The sequence below is a fragment of the Strigops habroptila genome, chromosome 6, assembly GCF_004027225.2.
Source record: "Strigops habroptila isolate Jane chromosome 6, bStrHab1.2.pri, whole genome shotgun sequence".
Classification (NCBI taxonomy): Eukaryota; Metazoa; Chordata; class Aves; order Psittaciformes; family Psittacidae; genus Strigops; species Strigops habroptila.
In genome coordinates this window covers 70662366-70686978 of record NC_044282.2, presented here as the reverse complement: position 1 = coordinate 70686978, position 24613 = coordinate 70662366, and the positions used below count along the sequence as shown (strand labels likewise).

Here is a 24613-nt window from a genome sequence, read left to right as displayed (position 1 = left end):
TTTTAAAAGTAATATTAAAGATTCCTATATTAGTAAGGTAGTTTAGTAATCTTTTCCAATTTCTTGGGGTTTTTTTCACTGTTTGGCCTTCTTTCTTATGTAGTGCCATGAAAGCATCCAATGCTTGTAAGCATCCTGCCCCTTTAGCCCAGCCAGTGAGTATGCCGCAGCACTGGAACATTTTGCTGGAGTTGGCATGGTTCATGGCATTCATACATTCATACTCTGCAAAACAGGTTGAGTTCCTTGTTGGGTTTTCAAACACTAATCTGCCTATCAGTGACTTTTCTTAGAAGTAAGTAATCCCATTGACATAAACACAGAGGAAAAAACCATGTAGGGCTGTGAGCAATAAGCAGAGTGGCATTGAGGTGGGATTGAAGTTGAGCTGATGTGGTCCCTTGTATCATATTGAAAATGTAGGGTCAAATTGCAGACCTGCAATTTGCAGACATGTCCCACCTCAAGTTTCATGACTGAAAAATGTTTCTTTAAGAGTAATTTTGACATGCAGGTGCATCCACCCTGACCTCTTATATGCTAAGACCTTCCTATGGATGAGTAGTTGTTACTGTCTGCTAGACTGAACTTTCTCTGCTATATTGCCTATGAAAGGAGCTGTTTCATTCAGATCAGAAAGTTAATAATGCAGCAGTATTGCCTTCTAGGTCGTTTTGCCTTCTCTGGCATGTTTGAGGCTAGCAGTGTATGAAGAAGGAGGGAAATTCATCGGTCATCGGATATTACCAGTCTCAGCAATTCGACCAGGTAAACCTTGTTTGTTCTTCATCGAGACAGCTGTTGTGCAGGGAAAAGAAGCAGCAAACCAGAATTTCAACTGCTATAAATCAGCAGCCACTCTGCAGATTTGTAGCAACGGGGGATTTGGGTAATTTCTCTCAACTTTGAAAAGGGAAACACCATATTTCACCAGACATTTAAATTTGTAATGATCCAGGAAAGCCAATAGACATAAAGCATCAGAGACATGGTTGGCACTTATTTGTCTCCAGTGGATAACTGCATGCTCACAGGTTTATGCTAAAAAATGCCATTGCACATTTTTGAGAGGAGAGAGTGCGGCAGCCAGTTTTGATGTCATATTTGTGGCAATGGGAGATGGCAATGGGAAAGAAAGCAAAATATGCCCCTCTAATGTAATTTTTACATGCATGCAAGGACTGACCTATATACAAGCAGTTGTATCTCTGTAATAGCTTTAAATCAACCCAAAATTACTTCCATCTTAATTGGTGAAATAAAAACAAACAAACAAAAATCATTACTGCTCTCTTCTAAATCATATTACTGTTTCTGTTGTAATTAGTGGCCACTTAAATGAATTGTCATGTGTAAAAACTCAGCCCTTATTTTCCAGGCCAGAGACATGTTAGAAATTGTGTTTCAGAAAGATGCAGGGACACTGGAATTTTGAGCAAGAGAAGCATTCAGCTTCAGTGCCAGCTCTTCCAGTGAGGGGGAGAAACTAAATTAGGGCAAGCATATGGGCCATGAACATGCTCCCAGCTTCACTCACACTGGAAAAGGAAGAATATCTGTATCTACCCTCTACCTTATCTAGCTATTCTCAACAGTAGCACAAAACTCACGTGTCCCTGTATCTGTCAGTTGTCTGTATTATTCCTAAAGACCTGGTATCAGGTAATGTATAAACCAGTCCCTTCTCTTGGGGCAGGTGATGCCAGGGCTCTTCTAAGAGCTCCAAGTGTTTCTATCTGAGCTGGTGTGGGTCTCATGGCCTCACTGCAAGTGCAGACAGGCTGGCCGTGGGAGGTGGCTGATGGGCATGTCACTGCTCCAGAATTTCCTCACCAGTTGTCACTCCTCTTTCCCTTTTCCTTCCCTTTTCTCTATCCTGCTCTTAGCCACACATCCCTGCCCATTCAGTTGTGCCAGCTCTGCCAATCTCCACAGCTTTTGCGTGAGCCAACTCAGTTTATCAATGCAGCAGAAGACTCTCAACTTTTTTATTCCAGCTGTATTTTCTCCTGGCTTAATGGATACAATTGTCCTCAAACTGCAAAGGAAGATAGGTGATTGGAGAGGAGAAAGGGAGATGTGAAGGATTTCCCTCTTCTGATGAAAGTGGACACTGCTGGTCCCCTTTCATGGCACTTGCCCTTCCCGCAGCATGGAGTCCATCCAGCAGAGCACTGAATCATGCAGCTGCTTTTAAGCTTGTGCTTTTTAGAACAAAGGCCACAGTGTTAAATCATACAAGGACTTCCAAGAGCTTTTACCCACAGGTCTATCCTCTGTCATTTTGACTCCTGCAATCATTAGTTTACAGCATGTTGATTCTAGTTCGTGTACGTGCTGAAAAATTACCAAAGGAGGTTGAGAGAAACCTTTGTAATCTATAATTTCTCTCTTTTTTGAGACATTATTGAAAAGTGTATCATGCTGTCACACAAATCCACAGAATTGCCATTATTCCCAAAGCAAGGATTGAGCCATTACTTGGAGAGGGACTTGTTCACATCAGCCAAGTGAGGATCCCCCAGGTGGGTGCATCCTGCTCATGACTTGTATCCTGATGCTTCCCGTATACGTAGCTCTGTGGCCAGGCCTTAGAACAACAGCTTCAGCCATGGTGTGAGAGGCACCAGTCTGCAAGGCAGAGGATGCAGCTTTGCAGCACTGCAATGCTGTATGAGTTTGTTGGAAGTTTTTTTAATAGAATCATAGAATAGTTAGGGTTGGAAAGGACCTTAAGATCGTCTAGTTCCAACCCCCCTGCTGTGGGCAGGGACACCTCGCACTAAACCATGTCACCCAAAGCTCTGTCCAACCTGGCCTTGAACACCGCCAGGGATGGAGCATTTACCACTTCTCTGGGCAGCCTGTTCCAGTGCCTCACCACCCTCACAGTAAAGAACTTCTTCCTTATATCTAATCTAAACTTCCCCTGTTTAAGTTTGAAGCCATTACACCTTGTCCTACCGCTACAGTCCCTGATGAAGAGTCCCTCCCCAGCATCTTTGTAGGCCCCCTTCAGATACTGGAAGGCTGCTGTGAGGTCTCCACGCAGCTTCTCTTCTCCCATTCCAACCTGTGTACTTCCATCACTGTCTTTAAACTGGCATTAATATATCTGACCTTATGGGGAGGCATTTTGGGGAGCTAAATTGATGGAAGACTCTTTGCAGTTTCTGAGTTTTGCTTTTTCCAGACTTTAGCTTCCTGAGCAGCCTCTCTACAGTCAGGAAAGTATCAGTGAGCAGGAGATACTGGTAGGTGGTTGGGAGAAAGGGTTTGGGGCTGCCCCATCTGTGGTGCCTCATCATTAACTTGGCTGAACTGCACTGTAATGCGTGCCCTCACTCTCACAAGACAGCCAGCTTTCAAAACAGTCTGAAAATACTCTTTTTCCCAATTATATTTCTAAGGTTGGTCACATAATAGGATTCACACACACACGCTTTGTAGATATAGCGCCACATTGTCTGTTTCTTAAATGGGATACTGTGTTGTGGACGGGTTATTACACCTCAGTTTTACTTGGCTGTTCAGATTCCTGAGTACTTCAAAGGTCACTTCTGAAAATTGAATAAGAGCTAAAAATAACCCAAAACAGTCAAAGGCAATAAAATAGAATGCATCAAAATTTACATAATTTTTAGCATTATCATTGTATGAATGATAATTTTTAGCGTTATTCACAGATGTAAAAATAAAGAGAAAATACAGTTTTAAGCTGCAGTGTCATGTGCCTTTCTAACAGTCCCTTGTCTGTATACTTATCTCTGAAACCCTTCAAGTAAATCTTTCCCTACCAGAAGTCCCCAGGGTTGCTTGCTCATTGAAGTCACACTATAAATAACAAATGATAACACAATTACATTAGAAATGCCTGTGGAAGAGTTTATGCTCTGAACTGGTTGTTTCTTATTTTGCAGGCTACCACTACATCTGTTTGAGAAATGAGAGGAACCAGCCTTTGACACTGCCAGCTCTCTTTGTGTACATAGAGGTCAAAGACTATGTACCTGATACTTATGCAGGTAAATCTGTGACATTTTCATACTGGGAAATACAAAGGTTAATTGAAATACAAAATGAATGTGGTGTAGATGACTTGCCACATTGGGATAACAGTCCTGTGTACAAACCTCTACATCTGATGGATCATTATGTCTCATCATTCATAGAAGATGGCCTGATTCACAGCGGCCTGCCTGAGCTTTAGGATTAGGCCAGCTCTTATTTTCAGCAGGCCTTATATGACTCTAAAGAAGTAAATACCCCAGACATTTGCCATTGAAACGCGAATGAAACTTTGCTTAATGACACAGTAGTATGTAATTGTTTTCCAAGCAAAGTGCCATGCTTAATGTAGAGCATTGTATTATAGAATTGTCTCTGGTAGGTTTACAGACCTACACGGGTAGGTTTACAGACCACACTGTGCATCTTCAGGGAAAAAATCGTATTCTGTATGGCCAGTTTGATTTTTTTAAGAAATCTAATGTTCCTCTGTGCCTCATGTGAAGCAGGATCCTGGTAGGCTGATGCTGTAAGCTTTGAAAATCCATCATAAAACATGGTGCAGAAAATGCACATCATTGAGATCCAAGCACAAACTCAAAGACTGTTCCTGTTAGAGTATTTGTGCATGGTGATGTACTCCCCTCCCCTCTGTACATGGTGGTGTACTCTTTCTAGGACCTAGGAGTACCTGTCAGCAGCAGATCTGTATGTAAAAATACTCTCTCTTTCTTAAAACCTGAGGAGCACTGGAACCATGACATAAGGGCTTTGAAACTGAAGTATTTGCATTATTTCTAGATGTGATCGAGGCCTTATCCAATCCAATCAGATACGTAAACTTGATGGAGCAGAGAGCTAAGCAACTGGCTGCACTGACTCTGGAAGATGAAGAAGAGGTAAAGAAAGAGGTAAGGGAGGTTTCTGAGTCTCTGCGAATTATGTTACAGTATTTAAAAGCATCTACTTTGTTTAGAAAGGCAAATGTTGAAAGTCCCTGGGAATTGTGTGTGTTGATTACTTGAACATCTGTGAACATCTCTCCCAGAGTGGCACTAGGGTATATTGCAGCCAGAAGCATTGCACTGTGTGTGTGGTTTCACTGAAAGCAGCATGTTGTGCATGGAGCAAGTTACTGTTCAGAGGTGAAGAGACACCAAAAGCTGAATGAAGAACCAGGTTATGTGTATGCTGATTGGCAACTTTGTAATGTAGTAAATGAAATCTTAATAAGTCATTGTATGTTGTTTTCCTGTGTCATGCTGAAGTTCCCCTTACAAAACAGACAACTTTGTGTTAGTAGCTTTTCCTGAAAATATCACAAGTTTTCTAGAATTTCAGGCTCTTTTCCTGGAGAGGTTATTCTGGTCAGAAATGCTCATGTATCTCAGACTATGATGTCTCTATATATTCCATGTGAGCAAACATGTCCTAAAAAGACCCAGTGTAATCATAGAGTAGTTTAGTTGGGAAGGGGCCTCTGGAGGTCAACTGATTCAACCCTTGATAGATCTTAATAAAGAAATGAAGAGGGAGGAGACCATAGAGTGAATAAATGTTCAGGCCTATCCTAGCGTAGCTGAAAACTATGGGAGTCACATTTGCATTTGTTAGGTGTCTGGTTTGGGTATATGGGATTACTTACAGGTTAACCTGTAAACCCTATTTTTCTGTCTAATTGGAGGTGTGGTGCATACAAAAGCATAGACATTATTTAGAGCATAACTGAGAGTACTGGTAGTTCAGCTTTGGTTTCTGTTAAACTCTGTGCACATTCAAACATTCAGTCTCTCTGTTCCAGACTGTCACTGGGATGTCTTCTAGCAGTGTTTGAAAATATCAACCTTGTCTTTCAGAGATCTCTTGTGTCAGATGTTAGGCACATCATGTGAATCAAAAGGCACTCGGTACAGGTCTCTAGTGAAGATGAAGAAATGCTTTATAATCCTGAACGGCCCTCAGCCCTGGTACCTGTCTTCTTCAATTCTCAGATGTGCAAAACATCATTGAACTAGATTTTGTAACCAAGAATACATTCCCAAAGCAGACCAGATGAGTGAAAGTCATTACAATTCAGTGGCCAACAATTTACTCTTTGTGCAGTGTCACAAGTTCGGCTGAATGAGGACACTCCGAAATGCTCAATAGTATCTTAGACATTTATCTAGGACGCTCTACACATGAGATTCTATTTTAATAGCAAAGTCTTTTTTTACCATAATCCTTTACGTACCTTGGAGGTCGTTTTTACTTTTGAAAAAGTACAGATTTTCCTGGTCTGCGCAGGCTTATTTGTTAGTTAAAAAAATCCTGTCACAAAAGTATGTTCTAAAGCAAATGGGAAGAAGGAAAGATGAATTGTAGTGCTACCATCTCTCATGAAAGCTCATAGGATAAAGGAGCTTGTTTTGGAGTAGCAGAAAAATACTTTTTAGAAGTAGAACTGCAATGATTGTAGCAGTATGTTTGCCAAAAATGTGTTCAGTTAGGTGCGGTAGCAAAGGACAGGTACAAAATTGCTGCTTCAAGTGCCAATCTAAACACCATTGTTACCTTCTGTTTCTAAACATCCATCCTGGGTAATGAATCATGTCAGGAGATGACAATGTTTTCTTCATCACTCAGCCAGGCTGATTGTTTTGATCACTTCCATGGGCCCAGGAGAATCACATCAGTTAATAATTGCAAGTAGTTCACTGGCAACATAGCTAAATAAACCCAAGTGTGTTTGCCAGAAGTGTACACATAAGTGCACCTGGATTCAATTTTCCCATGTAGAGGTTCATATTTACACTCTATAACTGTGTGCTAAGCTGTGCTGTCTCCTAACACAGATTCCACCTCCCCACACCTCCTTCCCTCCCCTCACACACATTTATTTGTGTGAGCTGGGTTCTTGCAGCTTGTCACAGGAAAACTGAGGGATTTCTTTGCTACCTTTAAGTTCAAACTGCATCTCTGTCAGAAGCTCCCCAGGCTTCTTGCTAAACAGTGGTCAAAGAAGATAGCTGATAGTGAATTGCTTTGAACAAATGAATTAGCCTTTCTTTAGGCTTCAACTTCCTCTGCATGTTAATGATCAGTGTAATAACATAAATGAAGAATGCTGAAGAACTGACAAAATTCACAGCATCTTTTCTGTACTTGTTTGCAATGTTCCTGTCATGAGCCTAATATGAATTCCTAGCCTTAGCTTTCAGTTCAGGATTTCCAGCCTGGCCTTAGAACAGGTATTTTTTCAGAATGAAAGCATTGTAATACCCCCAAGTGTGGGGTTTGCACCTTTAACTGTAGATATCTGAATACACAGTAAACCTTTATGAGCATACAGGTAGTGAAGGTTCCCTGCCTGGTGTCCTTTACAGACGGGAGAAATAAGACACAGTAATTTGCAGGGTGTTCCTTGGAGTGAATTAATCACAGCCTAAAGTAAGTTGATGTAACTAATGTGTACATTTTCACCCCAGCAGTCACAGCAGCAGAAGTGTGTAGGGCCTTGGTCAAAGCTGGCCAGGGTGAAATGCATTTTGGCTGTTTTGCTGGTGTGATGTTCCTGGGGCTGCATGTTAATTCCCACTGCAGAGTCAGGGAGTCAGGAGGCCTTGCTGGCTCGATAATGTGTGTGACATGGAAGCAGCAGAGCGTCTGACCTGTTGTTCCTACCCATAAAACAGTGTTGAAGTAGCAACTATTGTTTTGCATGCCTGGATATAAATCAGATGAAGCCAGTTGGCTCCTTTGGTTAAATAAGATGATTTTGATAGGGAAAGTAAACAGAAACATCTCTAGGAGAGCAGCTGCATTTAGCATAGCTCATACCACTGTTTAAAATGAAACTTCAGGCATAATTTTGAAAATCATAATGATTACACCAAGTTGCAGTAATGAAAATCCAGTGGATTTGACACTTCTTATATAGGGAGGCCATGCTTACATTTGCTTAGAGGACGTCTCCCAACCCCAATACATTGCAGCTGCTTTCCTCTGTTTAAATAAAAATAGACCATATAGATATGTACCTATATGGCTGCATATCTTTCTACTTAGTAAGTATACTGTCTTGCAAAAGACATGGTAACATGTGGAATATAAACCAATTTCAGTGAATATTAAAACTATAAATCATAAGGCTGGATTACATCATGTTTTAAAACCAGCCTAAAATATTCTCCACCAAGGAACAATCATGTTTATTTTAGCATTCTGTGTGATGAATTATGAGAAGAGAAAGTGCTTTTTAATGAGATTAGATTGCTTGATGTAGTAAAAATTACTCCTCATTCACTTCCTGATCCTGTCTCACATTTCTGCTTTACTTTCTGAAAACAGATGGTTTATGTCCAAACCTGACAGGCTATATTTATTAATAGTTTCTCAACAAGCTGCAGTGAAGCATAGTTCCCAAAAAGGAAGATAATACCCGCCTTCCCGTGTAGGGACTTTTGGGGCACAGACTTGCCAGAAGTTAGGAATACTAGCTTTATTTTTATTAAATGTTGATGATCTGTATAGCAAACATTGTTTTTATTAAACTAATGAATTGCATCCTGTGAGGAGTATATGTTAAGGAGAATTGAGGGGGATAACCATGGTTTTGTCACAGCTACATCTTCTGCCAGTCACATCATTCTACTGTCATAAATTTTGGCTAGATCATGCTTTTCCTTATTTTATTGCAGTCATTCCTTCTTGAGATAAATGATGTTGTTGGCATTGGTTTTCAATTACATCATGTTTCTGACTACAGTATCTCTCTTCTATAATTTTGGTAGAAACAGGCTGCTGAGACAGAAATCCTTTTGCAATATGCAGTATGTTGTCAGGGCCAAGATGAAGGAAATCAGCAGGAGCAGCACAAAACACTTAGATCAGAATGTATTTTGCCTCTGATGGTGCAGTGCAGGCTGATACTTTGCAAGTGTGGAGTAATCAAGGGGAAAAAACCAACAACTGTGGTATCCTGCCTCTGTGTGTAATGTGATTACCATCAAAGAGTGAAATGAAGCAGCTGAAGGAACAAATCCAAAACCACCCTGAGACACCATGGCAACTGGCCCCTCGCAGGGACAGCAGGAAGCAGGGCTTGGCCATTTCAAAATAAGAATGGCTTTGAATAACCTTCTTCTTGCTGAGTGCCGGGTGCTTGCTTAAAACCAAGGGAAATGATAAGGTGTTTAATGCATAGTACAACGCACTCTGTAAGCCTGAGCCTTTAGGAAACTGGAGAGAAAGAAAAGCTTGTGGAAAATGCTTAAATATTTGGATACCACAGATGTATTTATGCAGCAGGATGGAGGTACTGTTTACATATTACCCTTGGAGTGTAATTCCAAGAATGTAAGATCTTGGGAATCAGAAGCATGTCTCTGTACTGTAAGAACGGTGAATAATGATAGTGCTGTGTGTAGCTATGAAATGTGAAAGTAATTTTGTGTACACGTTTTGTTCACAGCAGGGATTTGAGTAGCATTTTCAAGCCAGCTTCTGCGTTATTTCTAGAAAGGTTTTACGGCAGAGAACAATGCTTTTCAATAAAATACAGATTTCACATCTGGTGCAGCTAATATGTACTGTACTGAGAGATGTCCCCCATGAGTTATAGCCACTTAAAAGAAAAATACTCTTTCAGAATAATACATGCTCTATTTCTTCTTGAAATTCACCCTGCAAAAATGAACCACCTGGATTACCACAGCTCTTAAGGATATCTTTTTTGTTTGTTTGCTGTTGGAATGATTTATATATATAACATTTACAGAATATTGCATTTTTTAAAAGAGCCTAAACTAGACCTGCAGATAAATAATCCAAATCTGTTAGTTGGGAAGAGTAATGGAAATCATTCTGTATTTCTAGATTGACCATGGAGATGCGCCATCGGAAGCTAACAGTGAACCTAGGCCAACACCAGCAGAAAATGGAGTCAATTACACTGCCTCTCTTACACCGAAACCAGCAACTCAGGTTGTCCATAGCCAACCAGCACCAGGTAAGAAAACAAAGGGAAACCAAAATAGTCCCATCTTTTCAACATAAATCTGGATAATAATTTTTCATGTGCTTGGCATTTAAAGAACAAAGTGAGGGGGTTGTGTTTGGTTGGTTTGTTTTTGTAAAATAGGTGGAAATTTTCCTCCTATTGTTGGATGCTGTTAGGGCCAGTCTTCTTCAAATATACAAATATCTTCTACTTAAGAGTTGCTTTTGTGGTGGAACTGAAATTCATTAAAAGCAAAAAAATTTGGTGGTTTTTTTGCTGTTTATTGCAAGTGCAGGAATCTCTTTAAATTGTTTTTGCAAATATGTGTCGTTTATGCCTGTAGTTACATCCTCACACAAAATACAGTCTTAGATACTTAAATATTTTGATAGGTATTGACATATCTCCTATAACAAATGCTCGCTAAACCACAGTGTTTATAATTTTATGACTGCAGTCTTCATAGGCTTGATCTAACTGACTTCCAAGGAGCTGGATTTATCTTGTGCAGATAGATTTTGCACTGACAGCGTAATGTAGGGCAGTTGTACTAACCATCAGCCTAGTACCACTTAAATGGCTCCTATGAGTGAGCTCAATAACATCCTCCTCAGAAGTAAAACAACAAAGCTCAAGTGGGTGTTGGAAGGTTCTCTTTTCGTGTTGCTTCACAGGATCAGTGTTGTTTTCCATGTTGCTACTCTTCTGCTCAAGAGATGAGTTTTCTCAAATGATTAAGAAAAGCCCATGTCAGTCTATGTCATATGTCACCTGCCATGTTTTCATATGCAGTCAAGCAGCACGATAATGGCTGTTGTCTTAAAAGAATTAGAGTTAGTCATCTTTTTTACCTCTAGGTTCGGTGAAAGCGCCTGCAAAGACAGAAGATCTTATTCAGAGCGTCCTCACAGGTAATAAATACACAATTTACACTGCATGAATGCTGCACATTTTGTCAAGAGAAATAGGCTTTTGATGAAATAGGCCATCTGGCTTAGACATTCCTTTGAGCAATTGGGACTACAGTAACTCATAGAAAATGTGCAAACCATGTTTTCTTCCTCAGCTTTGAAGTTATTAAATGTTTGAGCATGTTTCATGAGATCAGTATTGGGTGCCAACAGGGAATTTTTTTAAAGTATCCCAGTATTGTAGTTTCACAGGCACAACGTTACCATCTGATGCAGACAAAAGACCAGCACTGTTATGAGAACAGAAGCTAAATTTGTTCTGAATATTACGAGTAGTAGTGAAACCATTTTATCTTCATTACCCTTGCAGTGTTTCCATCGCTCCTACAAAACTGAAAATGAACATTACATTAAGCAAAGTGGCCTGTCAGTTAGACAGTGCCCTGCTGTTCAACTGGGAGTCCTGTCCTCCAGCTTGACGTTAGATTGCAAATCTCCTAACTCAATTTATTTTATAGCCACTCTCCTATGTCAGAACAAATCTTGTGTAGGCCTATATTTAGGTGTGGAAAACAGATAAGACCCATGAAATCCTTTGAGTTGATAGCCTCTTACTCAGTCTGCCTCATGTGCAGTAGAAAAGAGGCTGGCCTCGATTGTGGGAGTACCTGCTGGCCTCATACATCAGTCTGTTGTCTGGGAAGGACTCTTCAGTCTGGCTTTTCCAGAGCTGTGACCCCAGATCATGCAAGTCATCTGTTGGGGTTTTGTTTTGGGGTTTTGTGGGGTTTTTTGAATTGCTGATTTGGGGGGAGCCCATGCAGGTCAGACTAGCAGATGCTTGAGCTGGAGCTGTGATCTAGGTTCACAGAGCAGGACATCCTTCATAGCTGTCGTTGGAGTGACAGCACTGGACCACTACCGACTGAGCTACTGATCCTTTGCCAGACTGGCAACCAGATGGCCATGACTCCTCTGATGCAGGATCTCCATCAAGAGAGAATTTAATTCTCTCCTGAGATGCCATGATGGTACCAGGACAGATGCCTCCAGCCAGTGCCCACCAAAAGGGCAGAGAGCAGGCAGCTGAAGTGCTGTTTCTGAAGGCAGTTTAGGCATCAATATGTTATGTGGCCCATCCAGAGAGAAGGGAGACTTGAAGTGTTGGTACAGTGGGTATAAAAAAGATCTGTGCTCAGATCTATCTAAGGTCATGTTTTTATATGTTGAGCCGATGGGAATCTTTTGCATCTGAAAGGGCTTGAGGAAAGAAAATATATGGTTTTTATTTTGCTGCACATCTTGATGTTCTGAATTTTCTGCACATCTTGGTGTTCTAAATTGTCACCTCACTTCTTACTCTTCTATCAGTTAAAATTGTCACAGTATTATTAGTCTGGTTAGCGTATTTCCAGGTAAGTCTACTCAGTTTAAGCTAGCATGTTTCACTTACCTGCAGTAAAGAAGCATGCTTTGTTTCATCCCTGCTAATGGCAGTTCCTGGCTTCTCTGATTGAAATCGTCCATTATTAGAAAATTGAAGTGGTTTTTGTTGTTACCGTTGTAGAAGTGGAAGCACAGACCATTGAGGAGCTAAAACAACAGAAGTCTTTTGTTAAGCTTCAGAAGAAGCATTACAAGGAAATGAAGGACCTTGTAAAGAGGCATCACAAGAAAACCACTGACCTTATCAAAGAGCATACTGCAAAGTATAATGAAATCCAAAATGACTACCTGCGACGGAGATCAGTTCTAGAAAAGACAGCAAAAAGAGACAGTAAGAAAAGGTATGTTGGACATAGCGTTCCTGTTCTTGGTAGAGGAGATCTTCACTCAAGTCTTCTTTTGTAATAGACAATTAATATGGAGGTAACATTAAAGCACAGAAGAAAATCAAAAGCAGCAAGATTCCCAGGTAAAATGAAGTCAGAGCCTTTGATATGGAAATCATCAGGAACAGCACTCTCCATGGTGTGCTGCTCTCCTGCTGGAAGCTAGATAAGTTGTTCACCATGTTATATACCTCTTTTCCTGTAAATGAGGGCACATGGTATTTATTCTAGGACTTGCCCTAGACCACTGGTATGGGGAGGTAACTCAGCTGTGCTGGCAACAGCAGTCACTGGTTACGTAGTGAGCTTAATCACAAAGTATGAGAGGGGGCATCCCCTGCGTACTGGGACAGTTCAGGAACCAGACTGCAGCGTGAAAGAACTCAGACCTACATGGATAAAGGGTTTTACTTTCCTACTTGGGTCAACTGCAGCATGTTTTATCAGAGCACCCCATCTTCTCCCATGCTGACCTCCTTTAGGAGGAGTTCCATGGAAACTTCTGTTCCACGCTTAGTAATATAGCTTTATAGTTTCTTTTTCAAGCAAGGAGAAGGTTTTGCAGCCATCACACATGGTCATCCTGCCCATATTAAGCAATTCGTTTACTGTGGGCCACCACAGTTATGTTTTCTGGTGGTGGAAGAGACCCAAGTGTCAAAACAGGAACAAAACTTAGTCCTCTTTTATTCTATTTACGGGTAAAACAGATACTCCGAATTTGGAGATGAAGAGCATTGTCTCCAAGTTAGAGCCCTTGAAAAAACTCACACTAGAGTAGAAGGCATCAGATACATGATTAGGTGAAAGAAACACTTGAAAGTTATTAACGTTTGCCTACTGTTTAAATTATGATTGATTAGACCACTTGGGGATCTCTTAATGATTGCTTGGCTTTGCCTCTGCATGCACCCTCCTTCTGTGTTATGTCTGTCTCTAAGTCTTTCATTTCCCTATCTCTCTGTGTGTGCTGATATGATTTTTATATCACTTGTTCAGGTAATAATAAGGAAGGAGAGTTGTATTTATCATTTATGACTGTTATGACTTGATAATCTTTCCACAGTTATTGTCTTGTTCATATGGCAAGGCACCATATGTTAATAAAGAGCAGTTCTTGTGTATATGGCAAATCATATACGCATGTATATGTCAGACACTGCAGTGTCTCATACTGTTGGAATTGAACTTTTGTTTCTCCCATTAGTTGCAACATTCTCTTTTTAATATAATTCATTTTAAAATAATCAGGTAAGCACAGAAATCCTTTAACTTTTACATAAAATTTATGTAGCTGCAGTTCTTAAATATGAGGACATTGAATGAACATTAAATAAAATTACCTGATAATTTTTGGTAGGAGACCATCAGAGATAAAAGCTGCAAGCATGCTCTGGCTGCCAACCTTGTTAATAGTACCTCTAAATGTAAGTGACTGGGATTCAGGCCATAACTTGTCCCTAGGAAGGAGCTTATTCATTTATGCTTGCTCGATGACAGAATGTCATTGGGCTTAATAAGAGCTTAATACTCATAATATACCTATGTTCAGCTGGCCGTAACTGTTGCCAGTTTTCAGGCTTTTGGGTTCTACACTTGAGTGTAACAAACTCCCTTAATGACGGGATGTCAACTGCACACATAGTGATATTTTAGTGTTTTCCATCAGCAGTGTGTGTGACAGTGGCAGACAAAACAATGTCATGTTTCTTTCTTTTCTCTAGCATATTCTATTCAGATTGGAGCAGAAAATCTAGCTGAATAAGTAAAAAAACTCATCTTTAAGGAAAAAGGATTTTGGTTGGGTTGGTTTGGTTTTTTTTTAGGATCTGACAATAAATCAATATCAGGCAATAAAACCCTGCAGTCTATTACATGGAGCTGTCAGAGTGATTTCAGAGATGTGAAGTTTTATGTGTAGATACAAAGAAATCTGCAAGTTAGAAAATCTGAGGTTGAATTTTAAAAAGGCAAGGACTATATTTTTAGGGATTTTCAAAGTTGCAAGTACATATTATCTCAATCAGCAGAATTCTGATAGAATACTGCATCCCAAGGAAAATGGCAATTTTTATTTATCATTTTAAATTATTTCTGGAGCTATTTGCCTTAACTGCAAAGTGTAAATCACTATTTCATCAGGAGCCCCTCTATCAGATTGCCACAAAAAAGTGCTATCTGTGGTCAGATGCAATCCATGTTTCATGCCCTTGCCTGAAACTGGGTCAAGATTCAGTAAAGCCATTGTATACAGGAAGTTCGAGGTATTATACATATGCACAGGGTGTTTTGCTGGTGGTATTCTGCAGTTTCTTTAATGATTGTCTCCCTTAAAAGATAGTCTTACTATTTTAGCCGGCATTTAGAAATAGGCCATATTTCTTCTTCCCAAAGATAGAAATGTCGGCTTTAAAACGTATGATGTAATGGCATATATGCTGACATTAATATCCATTAATACTGTCTTGTGGCTCTGTAGTTAAATTATCCTCACCTATCACACTGACACCACTTAACCTCTTAGTGGAATATTCAAGTACAATAAAAATACAAGAAATAAGAAGAGGCTACCTTGGGGTTTGTTTCCTCAGAGCGATGAAAGCAGCTTCACATTAATTCAGTTGAAGTAACTCGAATTGACAGCAGCAGCGAACTTGAACCCAGGAGAGAGGAGAGAGGCAGCAGTGTAGCAAGTTCTCTGCATTGTAAGCTCTGCATATTTCTGAGTAGCAAACTCATTTTTCTCACAGTGTTGGCCCTCCCTGTTCAAGGTTTTGCTGTTTTGGCCATCTCATGCACTGTTCTGAGGTTTCCCAGGCAACTGCTTTAACACCTGAGCACAGCAGTAAACACAGCAGCGGAGCAGGGACACAGCCTTTCAAGATTTTTTTGCCCATATTTTTATTGGGTTTGGTTTAGTGTTGGCCTGAGAGTGAGGCTGGTTTTGCTGCTTATTTTTCCCTTGAGCAGTTTAGTGTCATCATGTCTCCTTTCCCAATTACATCTCTCCTTCCTTCTCTCTTAAGAAATTAAAAATAGAAAAGAAAAAACAACCCAAACTGTTCCTTAGTGTTGATTTTTAGCTTCCTCATTATATTTTTCCTTTGCTCCTCTGCGCTGCCTTTCTGAGGTTTACTCCCCACGGGGGCGATAACTTCCCTCCTAAAGACAGCAGCTCATAGAGTGCTTTCCCTCTGTGTGTGCTATGCATGGCATTTCCTGAAGGGGGGAGAATATACTAAAGAAAGGGATGAAAGGGATGTTCCTACTGGTTTAAGCATTTTATAAATGTGGATATAAAGCTACCCTCATAAATTTATTGCTAAGCGTGACTCTGTTTTCACAATATTTAGCATTCACCATTTCTGCTGAGGACTGTGCAGCTTTGAAGTTCAAGTTACATGTCTAGAAGTGGATAAACAAGATGATGGGAATCTGTTTACGGGAAATCTTTGCAGTTTCATTTATAGCTCATTTATACTCAGTCTGGCTCACACCACCATGATGAGTTAGTAAAATGAGGTTTAAAATCAATAGCCATCCCATGAATAAACTCTTAACACAGTTTTTTCCTTAAAAGATTACATTATTGGACTTACTAGAGCTAAAATCAGCTTCTGGCCCGATAGGTGGTGCTCAGAAACTTCCGAAGGGGCTATGTATAACCAGCTGCCTCAAAAACAAGGTTTAAATAGAGAGTAGTGATTTAGACCTTATCTGTGTCTGTTTGTCTTTGCAGATCTGAAACGGGCAGCCCAGACCACAGTTCTTCAACTATTGAACAAGAATTAGCTGCACTCGACTCTGAAATGACCCAGAAGCTAGTTGAGCTGAAGGAGAAGCAACAACAGCAGCTGCTGAATCTCCGACAGGAGCAGTATTACAGTGAGAAGTACCAGAAACGAGAGCACATTAAGCTGGTACGTTCGTTATGTTGTCTGCTTTGCTTTAGCGATCTCAGGGCGAGTAATGAAAGCAGCACGACCCTATAATTAAGTGAGGCTTCCTCTTACTTGGAGTCCGTTTCAGAGCTTGATTTCCCTGTGGTCTTCTGCAACTTCAAGGGCTTGTTGTGTCACTTTGTCACTAACACTTGTAGCAACTTGGAAGGGTTTGGATGGAAGACAGAAAGGCAACAGGATTATTACTACTGCTAACGCAGAGTCCTTACCTCTAGTTACATACGTCTCAGTTTACTGCAGCTTTTGGATGATGTTCCCGTTTTGTTCTGCCATTTTTTTAAACAGAAAACACTCAAGGAGGCAGGAAAATAGATTCAAACATTCCCCAGGGCACAGAGTTGTGCCAAGCATTGTTTCTGTTGCAGATGAAGGCTTTAAGGGGATGCAGGATATAATCTGTATATAGTGAAGAAATATTTTTGTGTTCATCAGTCCAAGCCAGCTTGTTTTTACAGCTGGAGCTTGGCTGACAACTACAGCAGGATCATAGGCCCTCTGAGCTGAAATGGAGGAGCTTGGGCAGATGGCAGCTGATGCTGCTGGATGTTCTCAGGCAGAAAAGAACATTTTTAAAGGGTGTTACAGGAGTGCAAACTGTTTCTCAAGTCCAGACGATCCTCTCTCACAACTTTTTTCCTATTATATGTTGTTTTGCCTTATTACATGTTGGGTGAATTGATTTGTCTACTCTGCCCTGCCATCCAAAAAGAGCAGGTCAGAGGAGTGATACGAGTAGATATCTCTCAGCAAGGCCTTTTCACAAAGTCATTCTTGTGGATCACAGCACAGAGCTGCAGTTCCCAAGTCTATCACCAGTTGTATGTCCACATTCAGGTAAAAGTTCTGTGCATCTCAGAGGTTTTAATCTGTATAAAAATGAGCCATTTTTGACCCACATAGTTGAGCTTACATTGTAAGCTAACTCATTTCTTATTTCAGAATGGGAAATGGCATTTGTCAAAGCGAAGTTACATTTTCAGCATTATCCAGTTAGGTAGTGTCAGGATAAATTCATTTTTTGGCACAGAACTTTCAGACAGGTTTCCCTTTGAGCTGTGCAGGAGTTAATATTCCAATTAAAATCTGCCTTGCAGCTGAGAGATTCTTTCTTTTAGAGGAGAGCCTATTGTTGGTATCTTTCTTCTTTTATCTAAGGACTGAAAAGCTGGATCAGGCTACCTAGGCATTATTATATGTTCTCTGGCTCATCATCCTGAGAGGATTATTTTACAGACTCAGACTTAAATTAGAGGGGGTGATCAAATCAAATTGGTCCTGTTTCCCACTTTAATTCATCACTCATTGAACTAGCACACAAGCTCTGTCCATGTCTCCTCTCCATCAGCAGCACCACCATGAGAACCCTCTTTTTATTAGTGGTTTCAGCACGAATGAGACTGGACGCAGCAGATTTCAAACCAATGACTTGGATTTTATTGAATCCATGATTCTGTGATCAAAATATAGGCTACGTTTCTCTATGTTTAACTTTCTCAGTTATCATGAATTTTCAATATCCACCTGACCACCCTGATATCCCAGTTGTTCCATTTAATAATACTCAATGCAAAAGGAACGTTTTCAGCACTCTCAGAGAATCTTGAATACTCAGTAACACAGGAATTCAGTTTGTAATTTATATTGCATAAATTCAGTTTATGACCATGTATGAATTTAAACATAGACATTTTAATTCCTAGCAGAGGTAAAACCTGCAAAATATATTTTGGGTTTAGTCTTCCAGTATCTGAAGGGGGCCTACAAGGATGCTGGGAAGGGACTCTTCATTAGGGACTGTAGTGGTAGGACAAGGGGGAATGGGTTCAAACTGAAACAGGGGAAGATCAGGTTAGATATAAGGAAGAAGTTCTTCCCTGTGATGGTGCTGAGGCACTGGAGCAGGTTGCCCAAAGAAGCAGTGAATGCTCCATCCCTGGCAGTGTTCAAGGCCAGGTTGGACAGAGCCTTGGGTGACATGGTCTAGTGTGAGGTGTCCCTGCCCATGGCAGGGGGTTGGAACTGGATGATCTTAAGGTCCTTTCCAACCCAAACCATTCTGTGATTCTATGATTCTAATATTCTGAAACTGCATCACCTCAATGTGCAGAGAAATAGTAGTTTCTGTGTAAGTTGGACACACACAAGTCAGGCTGAACTCTGCAAGTTAAGAAAGCATTTACACTGATAAAAACGTTTACTGGCTTTTGAGCGTTTGTAGTTACTCAGGGAACTCTGCAACACTTTCATGTCTGCTACAGAGGAAACTTAGATGCATGTCTGATGTTTAACTGAAAATACATCTTTTTGTTTCTTGGGATTTTCTTTTTTTAGCTTATTCAGAAGTTGACAGATGTAGCAGAGGAGTGTCAGAACAGCCAGCTAAAGAAACTGAAAGAAACATGTGAAAAGTAAGGTGCTATTCCCCTTATAATGGATTATTACTCCCTGTGGGTTTTGTTTAGATGCCTTTTGAACTTACTTATTTTTTTATGCTTTAGAGAAAAGAAAGAATTGAAGAAAAAAATGGACAAGAAGAGGCAGGAGAAGATCACAGAAGCAAAGTCCAAGGACAAAAATCAAATGGAAGAGTAAGTCTATCCCTAGATTCATACCCTTGTATGTTATGAGGAGGCAAGATTTCTCACAACTGGAAAATCGAAGAAAGGTCTCAACCCTAAATACAAGGCAGCTGTAATACCTCCCCAGAGCAGTGGAGTCCTTTCTTGTGCTGATACTAATTTAATTTCCTGGGACTAATGTAATCTTCTGTTCTGTGAGCATTAAGAGTCTGGGGGGGTCACAAAGGTGTTGGTGAGTGATATGGGGACACGCCTGCGAGTGGCATGACCGAGTGATTCTCTAAGATGCTGTTAATCCAGACACTAGTCCTCTAAGTATAAACAGATTTAGTGGCTTCAGTTCCTGCAGGGTTTGATTTCACCTTAACTTAGGTTTGTTATTTGTGAGTTATCTTTTCTTCTTAACTCTGTTAAAGCTGCTTTCCAGAAGAAATAGCAGCAACACACTGGAAGGTTTGCCCTTCTTTGGTGACAAATTCCCCTCAGATGCTGTGATTCTCCTCCAGTGACAGTGTTACTCAGCGTGCAGTCACTTCGGGTGCGAGAGAGAGAAAAGCTGAGCTCTGAGGGTGCAGTTCCTGTGAACAGGGACAGGAGTATTAATTTCATTTATGCACCACCAGAAAATACAAACTGTAGTTGTGCAAGTTGATCATATTCTACCCAAGGGCACAGTATCTAGGTTTGTTTGTCCTCCTTCCGTGTTTTGGCAAGCAGCTCAAAAAGAAAATGGAGCATTTTAATCTTGCACTGTTTGCAGGGATATTCTTGTTACCAGCCTTTACTTTAGTACCATTTAAGGATAGTTTAAAATATAGGAGGTACAAAAAAAAAAAGAGAAAGATCTAGAATATCTGAGATTTGCCAAGTAACAAAGACAACAGGTAAAAAGGTTTATACAGGTTCTGGAGCCTCTCAACAAAGAATCTGTGTATTTGGTAACTCTGAAAGAAGCTCACACACATACAATGAACTGCATCAAGTAGTTTAAGAATCGATATTATAGAATTTTAATAAACATCCTAAGAAAAAAGATAACAAAGGGAGAATAATTGATTATGAAAAAAGAGGGAGAAATACTTCATCTGGTTAGAGCTGGTCAGAGGACATGGAAGTCATATTAGAAAAAAGTAGTCATTACAAAATGTTATAGCAGTAAAAATCAATTGCAGTAGGAAATTACTTGCTGAGAGGTTCATAAGACACTGATGAGAAAGGCTCAAAAACAGACATGTAGAAATGCTCTTTTATTTTCCTTTTATTTTTTTCTCATTTTTCCCAAGGGCTTTTCTTTGCCAGGCTTTTCCAAGAGCCCTTGGGTGAGATGGGAACCACATGGGAAACTCAGCCTCCTCTGCCCAGTGACACTTTGTCCTCTCTCGCAGCAGAGTAGAGAATAGTGAGACCTGCTGGTGAATCCCATTCGAGTCACCCAGTTAAGGCTGTTGGTTGTTTAGAGCTTTTGCATAAATTTGGGAAAGAAATATTACACAGAGATAAGACTTTGCATTAATTGTTCTTCCTTAATTTTTCTCACTGTGTAGCCACCTAAACCCATCGGATTTTAATGCCACCTGAAGAGCAATTCACTGTTCATGACTTAGTTGATTAGGTTTGAGAGTTCTGTCCTAAATCTGGTCAACTCGAGTATTCACAAGTTGTTATTTTATGCGCCTTTATCCCTTTGGGGGGATCTCATTTTCAGCCTTTAACCAATGGTTACCTAATAACAATCTCACAGAGTTACTTAAAGTATTTACTCCAAGTTCAGCTTTATGTGGTTTACATAGCAAAGCTGGGGACTGAATTCAAGTCTGCCCTGCTCTTTGTGGGAACTTTGCCATTGTCTCTGAGATGTCACCAGCAGACTCTGCTCACTGATAGAGACTATTTCTCTACTATATAATGTGCCACAGTGTGGCAGTGTGCAGCTACTGATGACAGCGTGCGCTGGGACATTTGGGCCTTAAGGAACACCACCATCACTTTGAAGACGTGGCAGTACCATATGGGAAAAGCTGCTTGTGAAAGAACAGGGGGTTTGTTGTGGTCATGGGGAATCTGAGCCCTTCATACAATAAAGATGCAGCCTGTTACAAAGGGCATGTTCAGAAAGTGGATGAAAGTTAGGTAGGCAGATCCCTACATTCAAAGCACAAAGCATAGCCTTACTTATTTTGTGAGTTGTGGGGGGTTAAAATATATTGGTGTGATCTTCTTGACAATAACTTGTTGGTTGCTTCTCCCCAGGGAGAAGACTGAAATGATTCGATCCTATATCCAGGAGGTGGTGCAGTACATAAAACGGGTATGTGAGGCCATATGTTAGTTTTTCATTTTGGGGGGGTGAAATGTCAGCTTTTGTGGTTTAGGTAATTTTAAACTGCAGATTCTAAGCTTCAGCATAAAGAATAATTACATTTGTACAGTTACTGAAATGCAAAAAAAACATTCTATGAGTTCTATGAGTAAATACAAGTCAAAGAACCTCATTAAAGGTGTTAGCTTTTGTGAAGCTGTAGGTGGATTATGCTGTGCTGAAGGTTGTGCCCTGCAGAGTTCTGATGTGTGAAATCACTATGAAACATATGCCACTATTGAATTTTATGTTTATTTCAGTACAGAGAGAGTTCAGTTCAAAAGTTGGCCCATTTTTTGCTCACAGAGGCCTTGATTCAGGAAGCAACCTAAAGAGTTAGCAAATGAAGTATCCTTAATTCCTGCTGGAGTCGGACACGTGTCTGAGAGCTTTGTTAAATGAGGCCCCATATTTATCAGCATGTTCATTGAGGACTCTAGGATCCAAATCCTCTTCTTCTGGGAAGAGAGTCCATCTCACACAGCTTGTACAGTAAAAACTAAAGCAAAATAATAGGATTTTTAAAACACATTATGCTTTTAGTAGCATTGCAAGTCTACAGTAAGTCCTTGAGGCATTTCTGATTCTAAATCCCATGTGTGACACCTGAGATACATTGTCCACACACAACCATTAGAGCAGTTGTGCTCAGGTCTGCTTGTGACAAAGGTGTGTAAGTTCATATAAGAATTATTCATAGTTTTGATGATAATGTTTTAATTTTGATGGATGAAATATTTGTTGGGGAAGAGGTGGGAAAGTCTCTGAAAATAAGATTTTCTGCTCTTTTCTTACAGCTAGAAGATGCTCAGAGTAAAAGACAGGAGAAACTTGTAGAAAAACACAAGGAGATCCGTCAGCAAATACTGGATGAAAAGCCTAAGGTAAAGAGTTTTTGAACATACGTTGTACTGCTAAAAAATGTCCTTCAGGAAAGAAGGTGTCCTCACAGCAGGTAGGCTGATGTTTAAGCATGAGAAAGTCCATTCACAGCATCATAGCCACTGTCTAATATTCAGGATGGAAAGAAGTCAAGTAGCAGCCTAGTATGGAGCACCACTTCAAGTCCAGATGTCACACAATGGGGTTTGTTTGTTAGTACTCGTATTGTTACAAAGCTTTCGGTGTAAATGGTGCTTCTGACCAGCAGAGTGTGCCCTTCATTGTGCTTTAGCAGTACAAAACCAAAACACAGTTTACGTTGAAAAGAAAAAGAGATATCTTTTTAGCATGCTTGCCGCAGCTATTTGTGATCATTGATGAGGATGTATTTCTATGGAAAACAATGAGCGTTTTCATAATAATAGTGCTTAATATTCTACACTGCTTGCCGGATTTCCTCTGTTTGATGTTGTGCACTGCATCTGCATGCACTATTCTGAAGGACTCTTTTTGATCTGCCATTGAATTTAGTGGAGAAAGTTCAGAGTCCTCCACTTGTACTCGATTTTCCTGTAGGAACACCTTGGTAACTGTATAATCAGACTTCTGTACAGAGGGCGACTTCTTTTCAGCAGAGTTCATATCCAAGTATGATTCTTCACAGCTCATTGTGTCCTGTCTGTTTTCTTTTTTCTGCACTTGTTCCAGTGTGTGTTCTAGGCTTCACTTTTCATTTCTTGTCTGTGTCCACAGTCCAAATGTTTCCGTGCTTGTATTACAGCTTGAATTCTAGCATTGGGTGTGAGCTAATCAGTGTTGTCATGTCATTTCTGTGAAATACCTAGAGAATAAACTAGGCTAAGGTCTGAATAGCTCTGGCAACATAAAAAATGTCAGTGATTCTGATTTTCTACTTACCTTTTTGAAATCCTGTTTATAAATAAGCTGGAACTTGTCGGTGTCATGGGCATCTGAGTGTAAAGACTATAGATAATATTATGGTTTTATATTTGGTGCTGTAGGTTCATGAGTTTCTCAGGCATGCGAACTAAACCAACTGGAATTTAAATGGTGGAATTTAAAATTTCAAAGAATAATCTCTAGTACTTCCAACAGTGGCTTTTCACAAATCCTTGAGCACTTGGTTACTTCTCTGTGTCTGTGTCCTCCCTTCTCTTTATCTTGATTTTATTAGCTTAAAGTACTAGAAATTTGTCACTAAGGATTTGGGTTGCATTTGAAAGATTGTGCTGGACTGGTAGCTTAGAGTCTTCCATCAGCTGTCCATGTGCCAAGCATTAGGTCATGGAACAGATCTGCTCCAGATCCCTTGTCTTCCCCTGCATCTGGCCATCAGTTAAAGCGCTGCGGTAATCTGTGCTACTCAGTCAGTGCTCTCCATTTCTCCTGAGAAAACCCTCTGCAGCAATGTGCCTCACAGGGCCTGGCTGCCCTGTGTTCCTTTCCCACATGCTGAAATGGGCAGACTTTGCTGAATTTACGATGGTATTTGCCTCTTGCTGGCATGAGAGGGTTTAGGGAAAACATAATTACTCATTCTATGAAGTCTCTTTTTATGTTTTGCCTCATGTTCATATTTCATATCCATATTTGCTTCCTCAGTGACAGGGCATATGATATAAAATAGATCAAATGATTTCCCAGCTGAGAACCACCAATGGATTTTATGCAAACAGCAGCATTTCTAGGCCGGTCTCTCGTGCTTCAGTATTCAAACGCCCACTAAAATTGATGCTAGCTGTGTTAAAAGGGTTTTCTGGCAGTTGCAACTCAAGCCCTAAACAAAGAGTTTAATATATTAAGAGGGAAAGAATTTTTAGTGTTTTTACCAATAGTTCCATTGGAGACAGATTTGCCATCATCCATCACTGTCATTTGGTTATGTATTAGTGACTCACAGTTTGTTGCATTATGAGTTTGTGCACAGAGCTCTGTCCTAGCCAGGAAGAATATCATGTCACAAAGTGTTGCCAACAGGCTGCCACACCACTGAGATTTACTTATTTTTTGAAGTTTGAGTTTGCAGCTTCCCCTGTTGCGGTGTGTGTGGGTCACCAGAAGAAAATTCGCCTCAGAGTG

The 24613-nt window shown here is 40.3% G+C and overlaps 1 protein-coding gene across 2 annotated transcripts in view; it reads left to right on the top strand.

The window, feature by feature from the left end:
- Nucleotides 1-24613, top strand: part of PLCB1 (phospholipase C beta 1) — a 397627-nt gene that overhangs the window by 314627 nt on the left and 58387 nt on the right. For both annotated transcript variants that reach the window (XM_030490899.1, XM_030490901.1), the window contains exons 21-31: nucleotides 669-768; nucleotides 3921-4025; nucleotides 4810-4919; nucleotides 9865-9997; nucleotides 10846-10899; nucleotides 12467-12686; nucleotides 16471-16651; nucleotides 19025-19101; nucleotides 19192-19281; nucleotides 21523-21580; nucleotides 22429-22515. In XM_030490899.1, coding sequence (XP_030346759.1) covers nucleotides 669-768; nucleotides 3921-4025; nucleotides 4810-4919; nucleotides 9865-9997; nucleotides 10846-10899; nucleotides 12467-12686; nucleotides 16471-16651; nucleotides 19025-19101; nucleotides 19192-19281; nucleotides 21523-21580; nucleotides 22429-22515 — 1215 coding nt within the window. The remainder of the gene's footprint in view (nucleotides 1-668; nucleotides 769-3920; nucleotides 4026-4809; nucleotides 4920-9864; nucleotides 9998-10845; nucleotides 10900-12466; nucleotides 12687-16470; nucleotides 16652-19024; nucleotides 19102-19191; nucleotides 19282-21522; nucleotides 21581-22428; nucleotides 22516-24613) is intronic.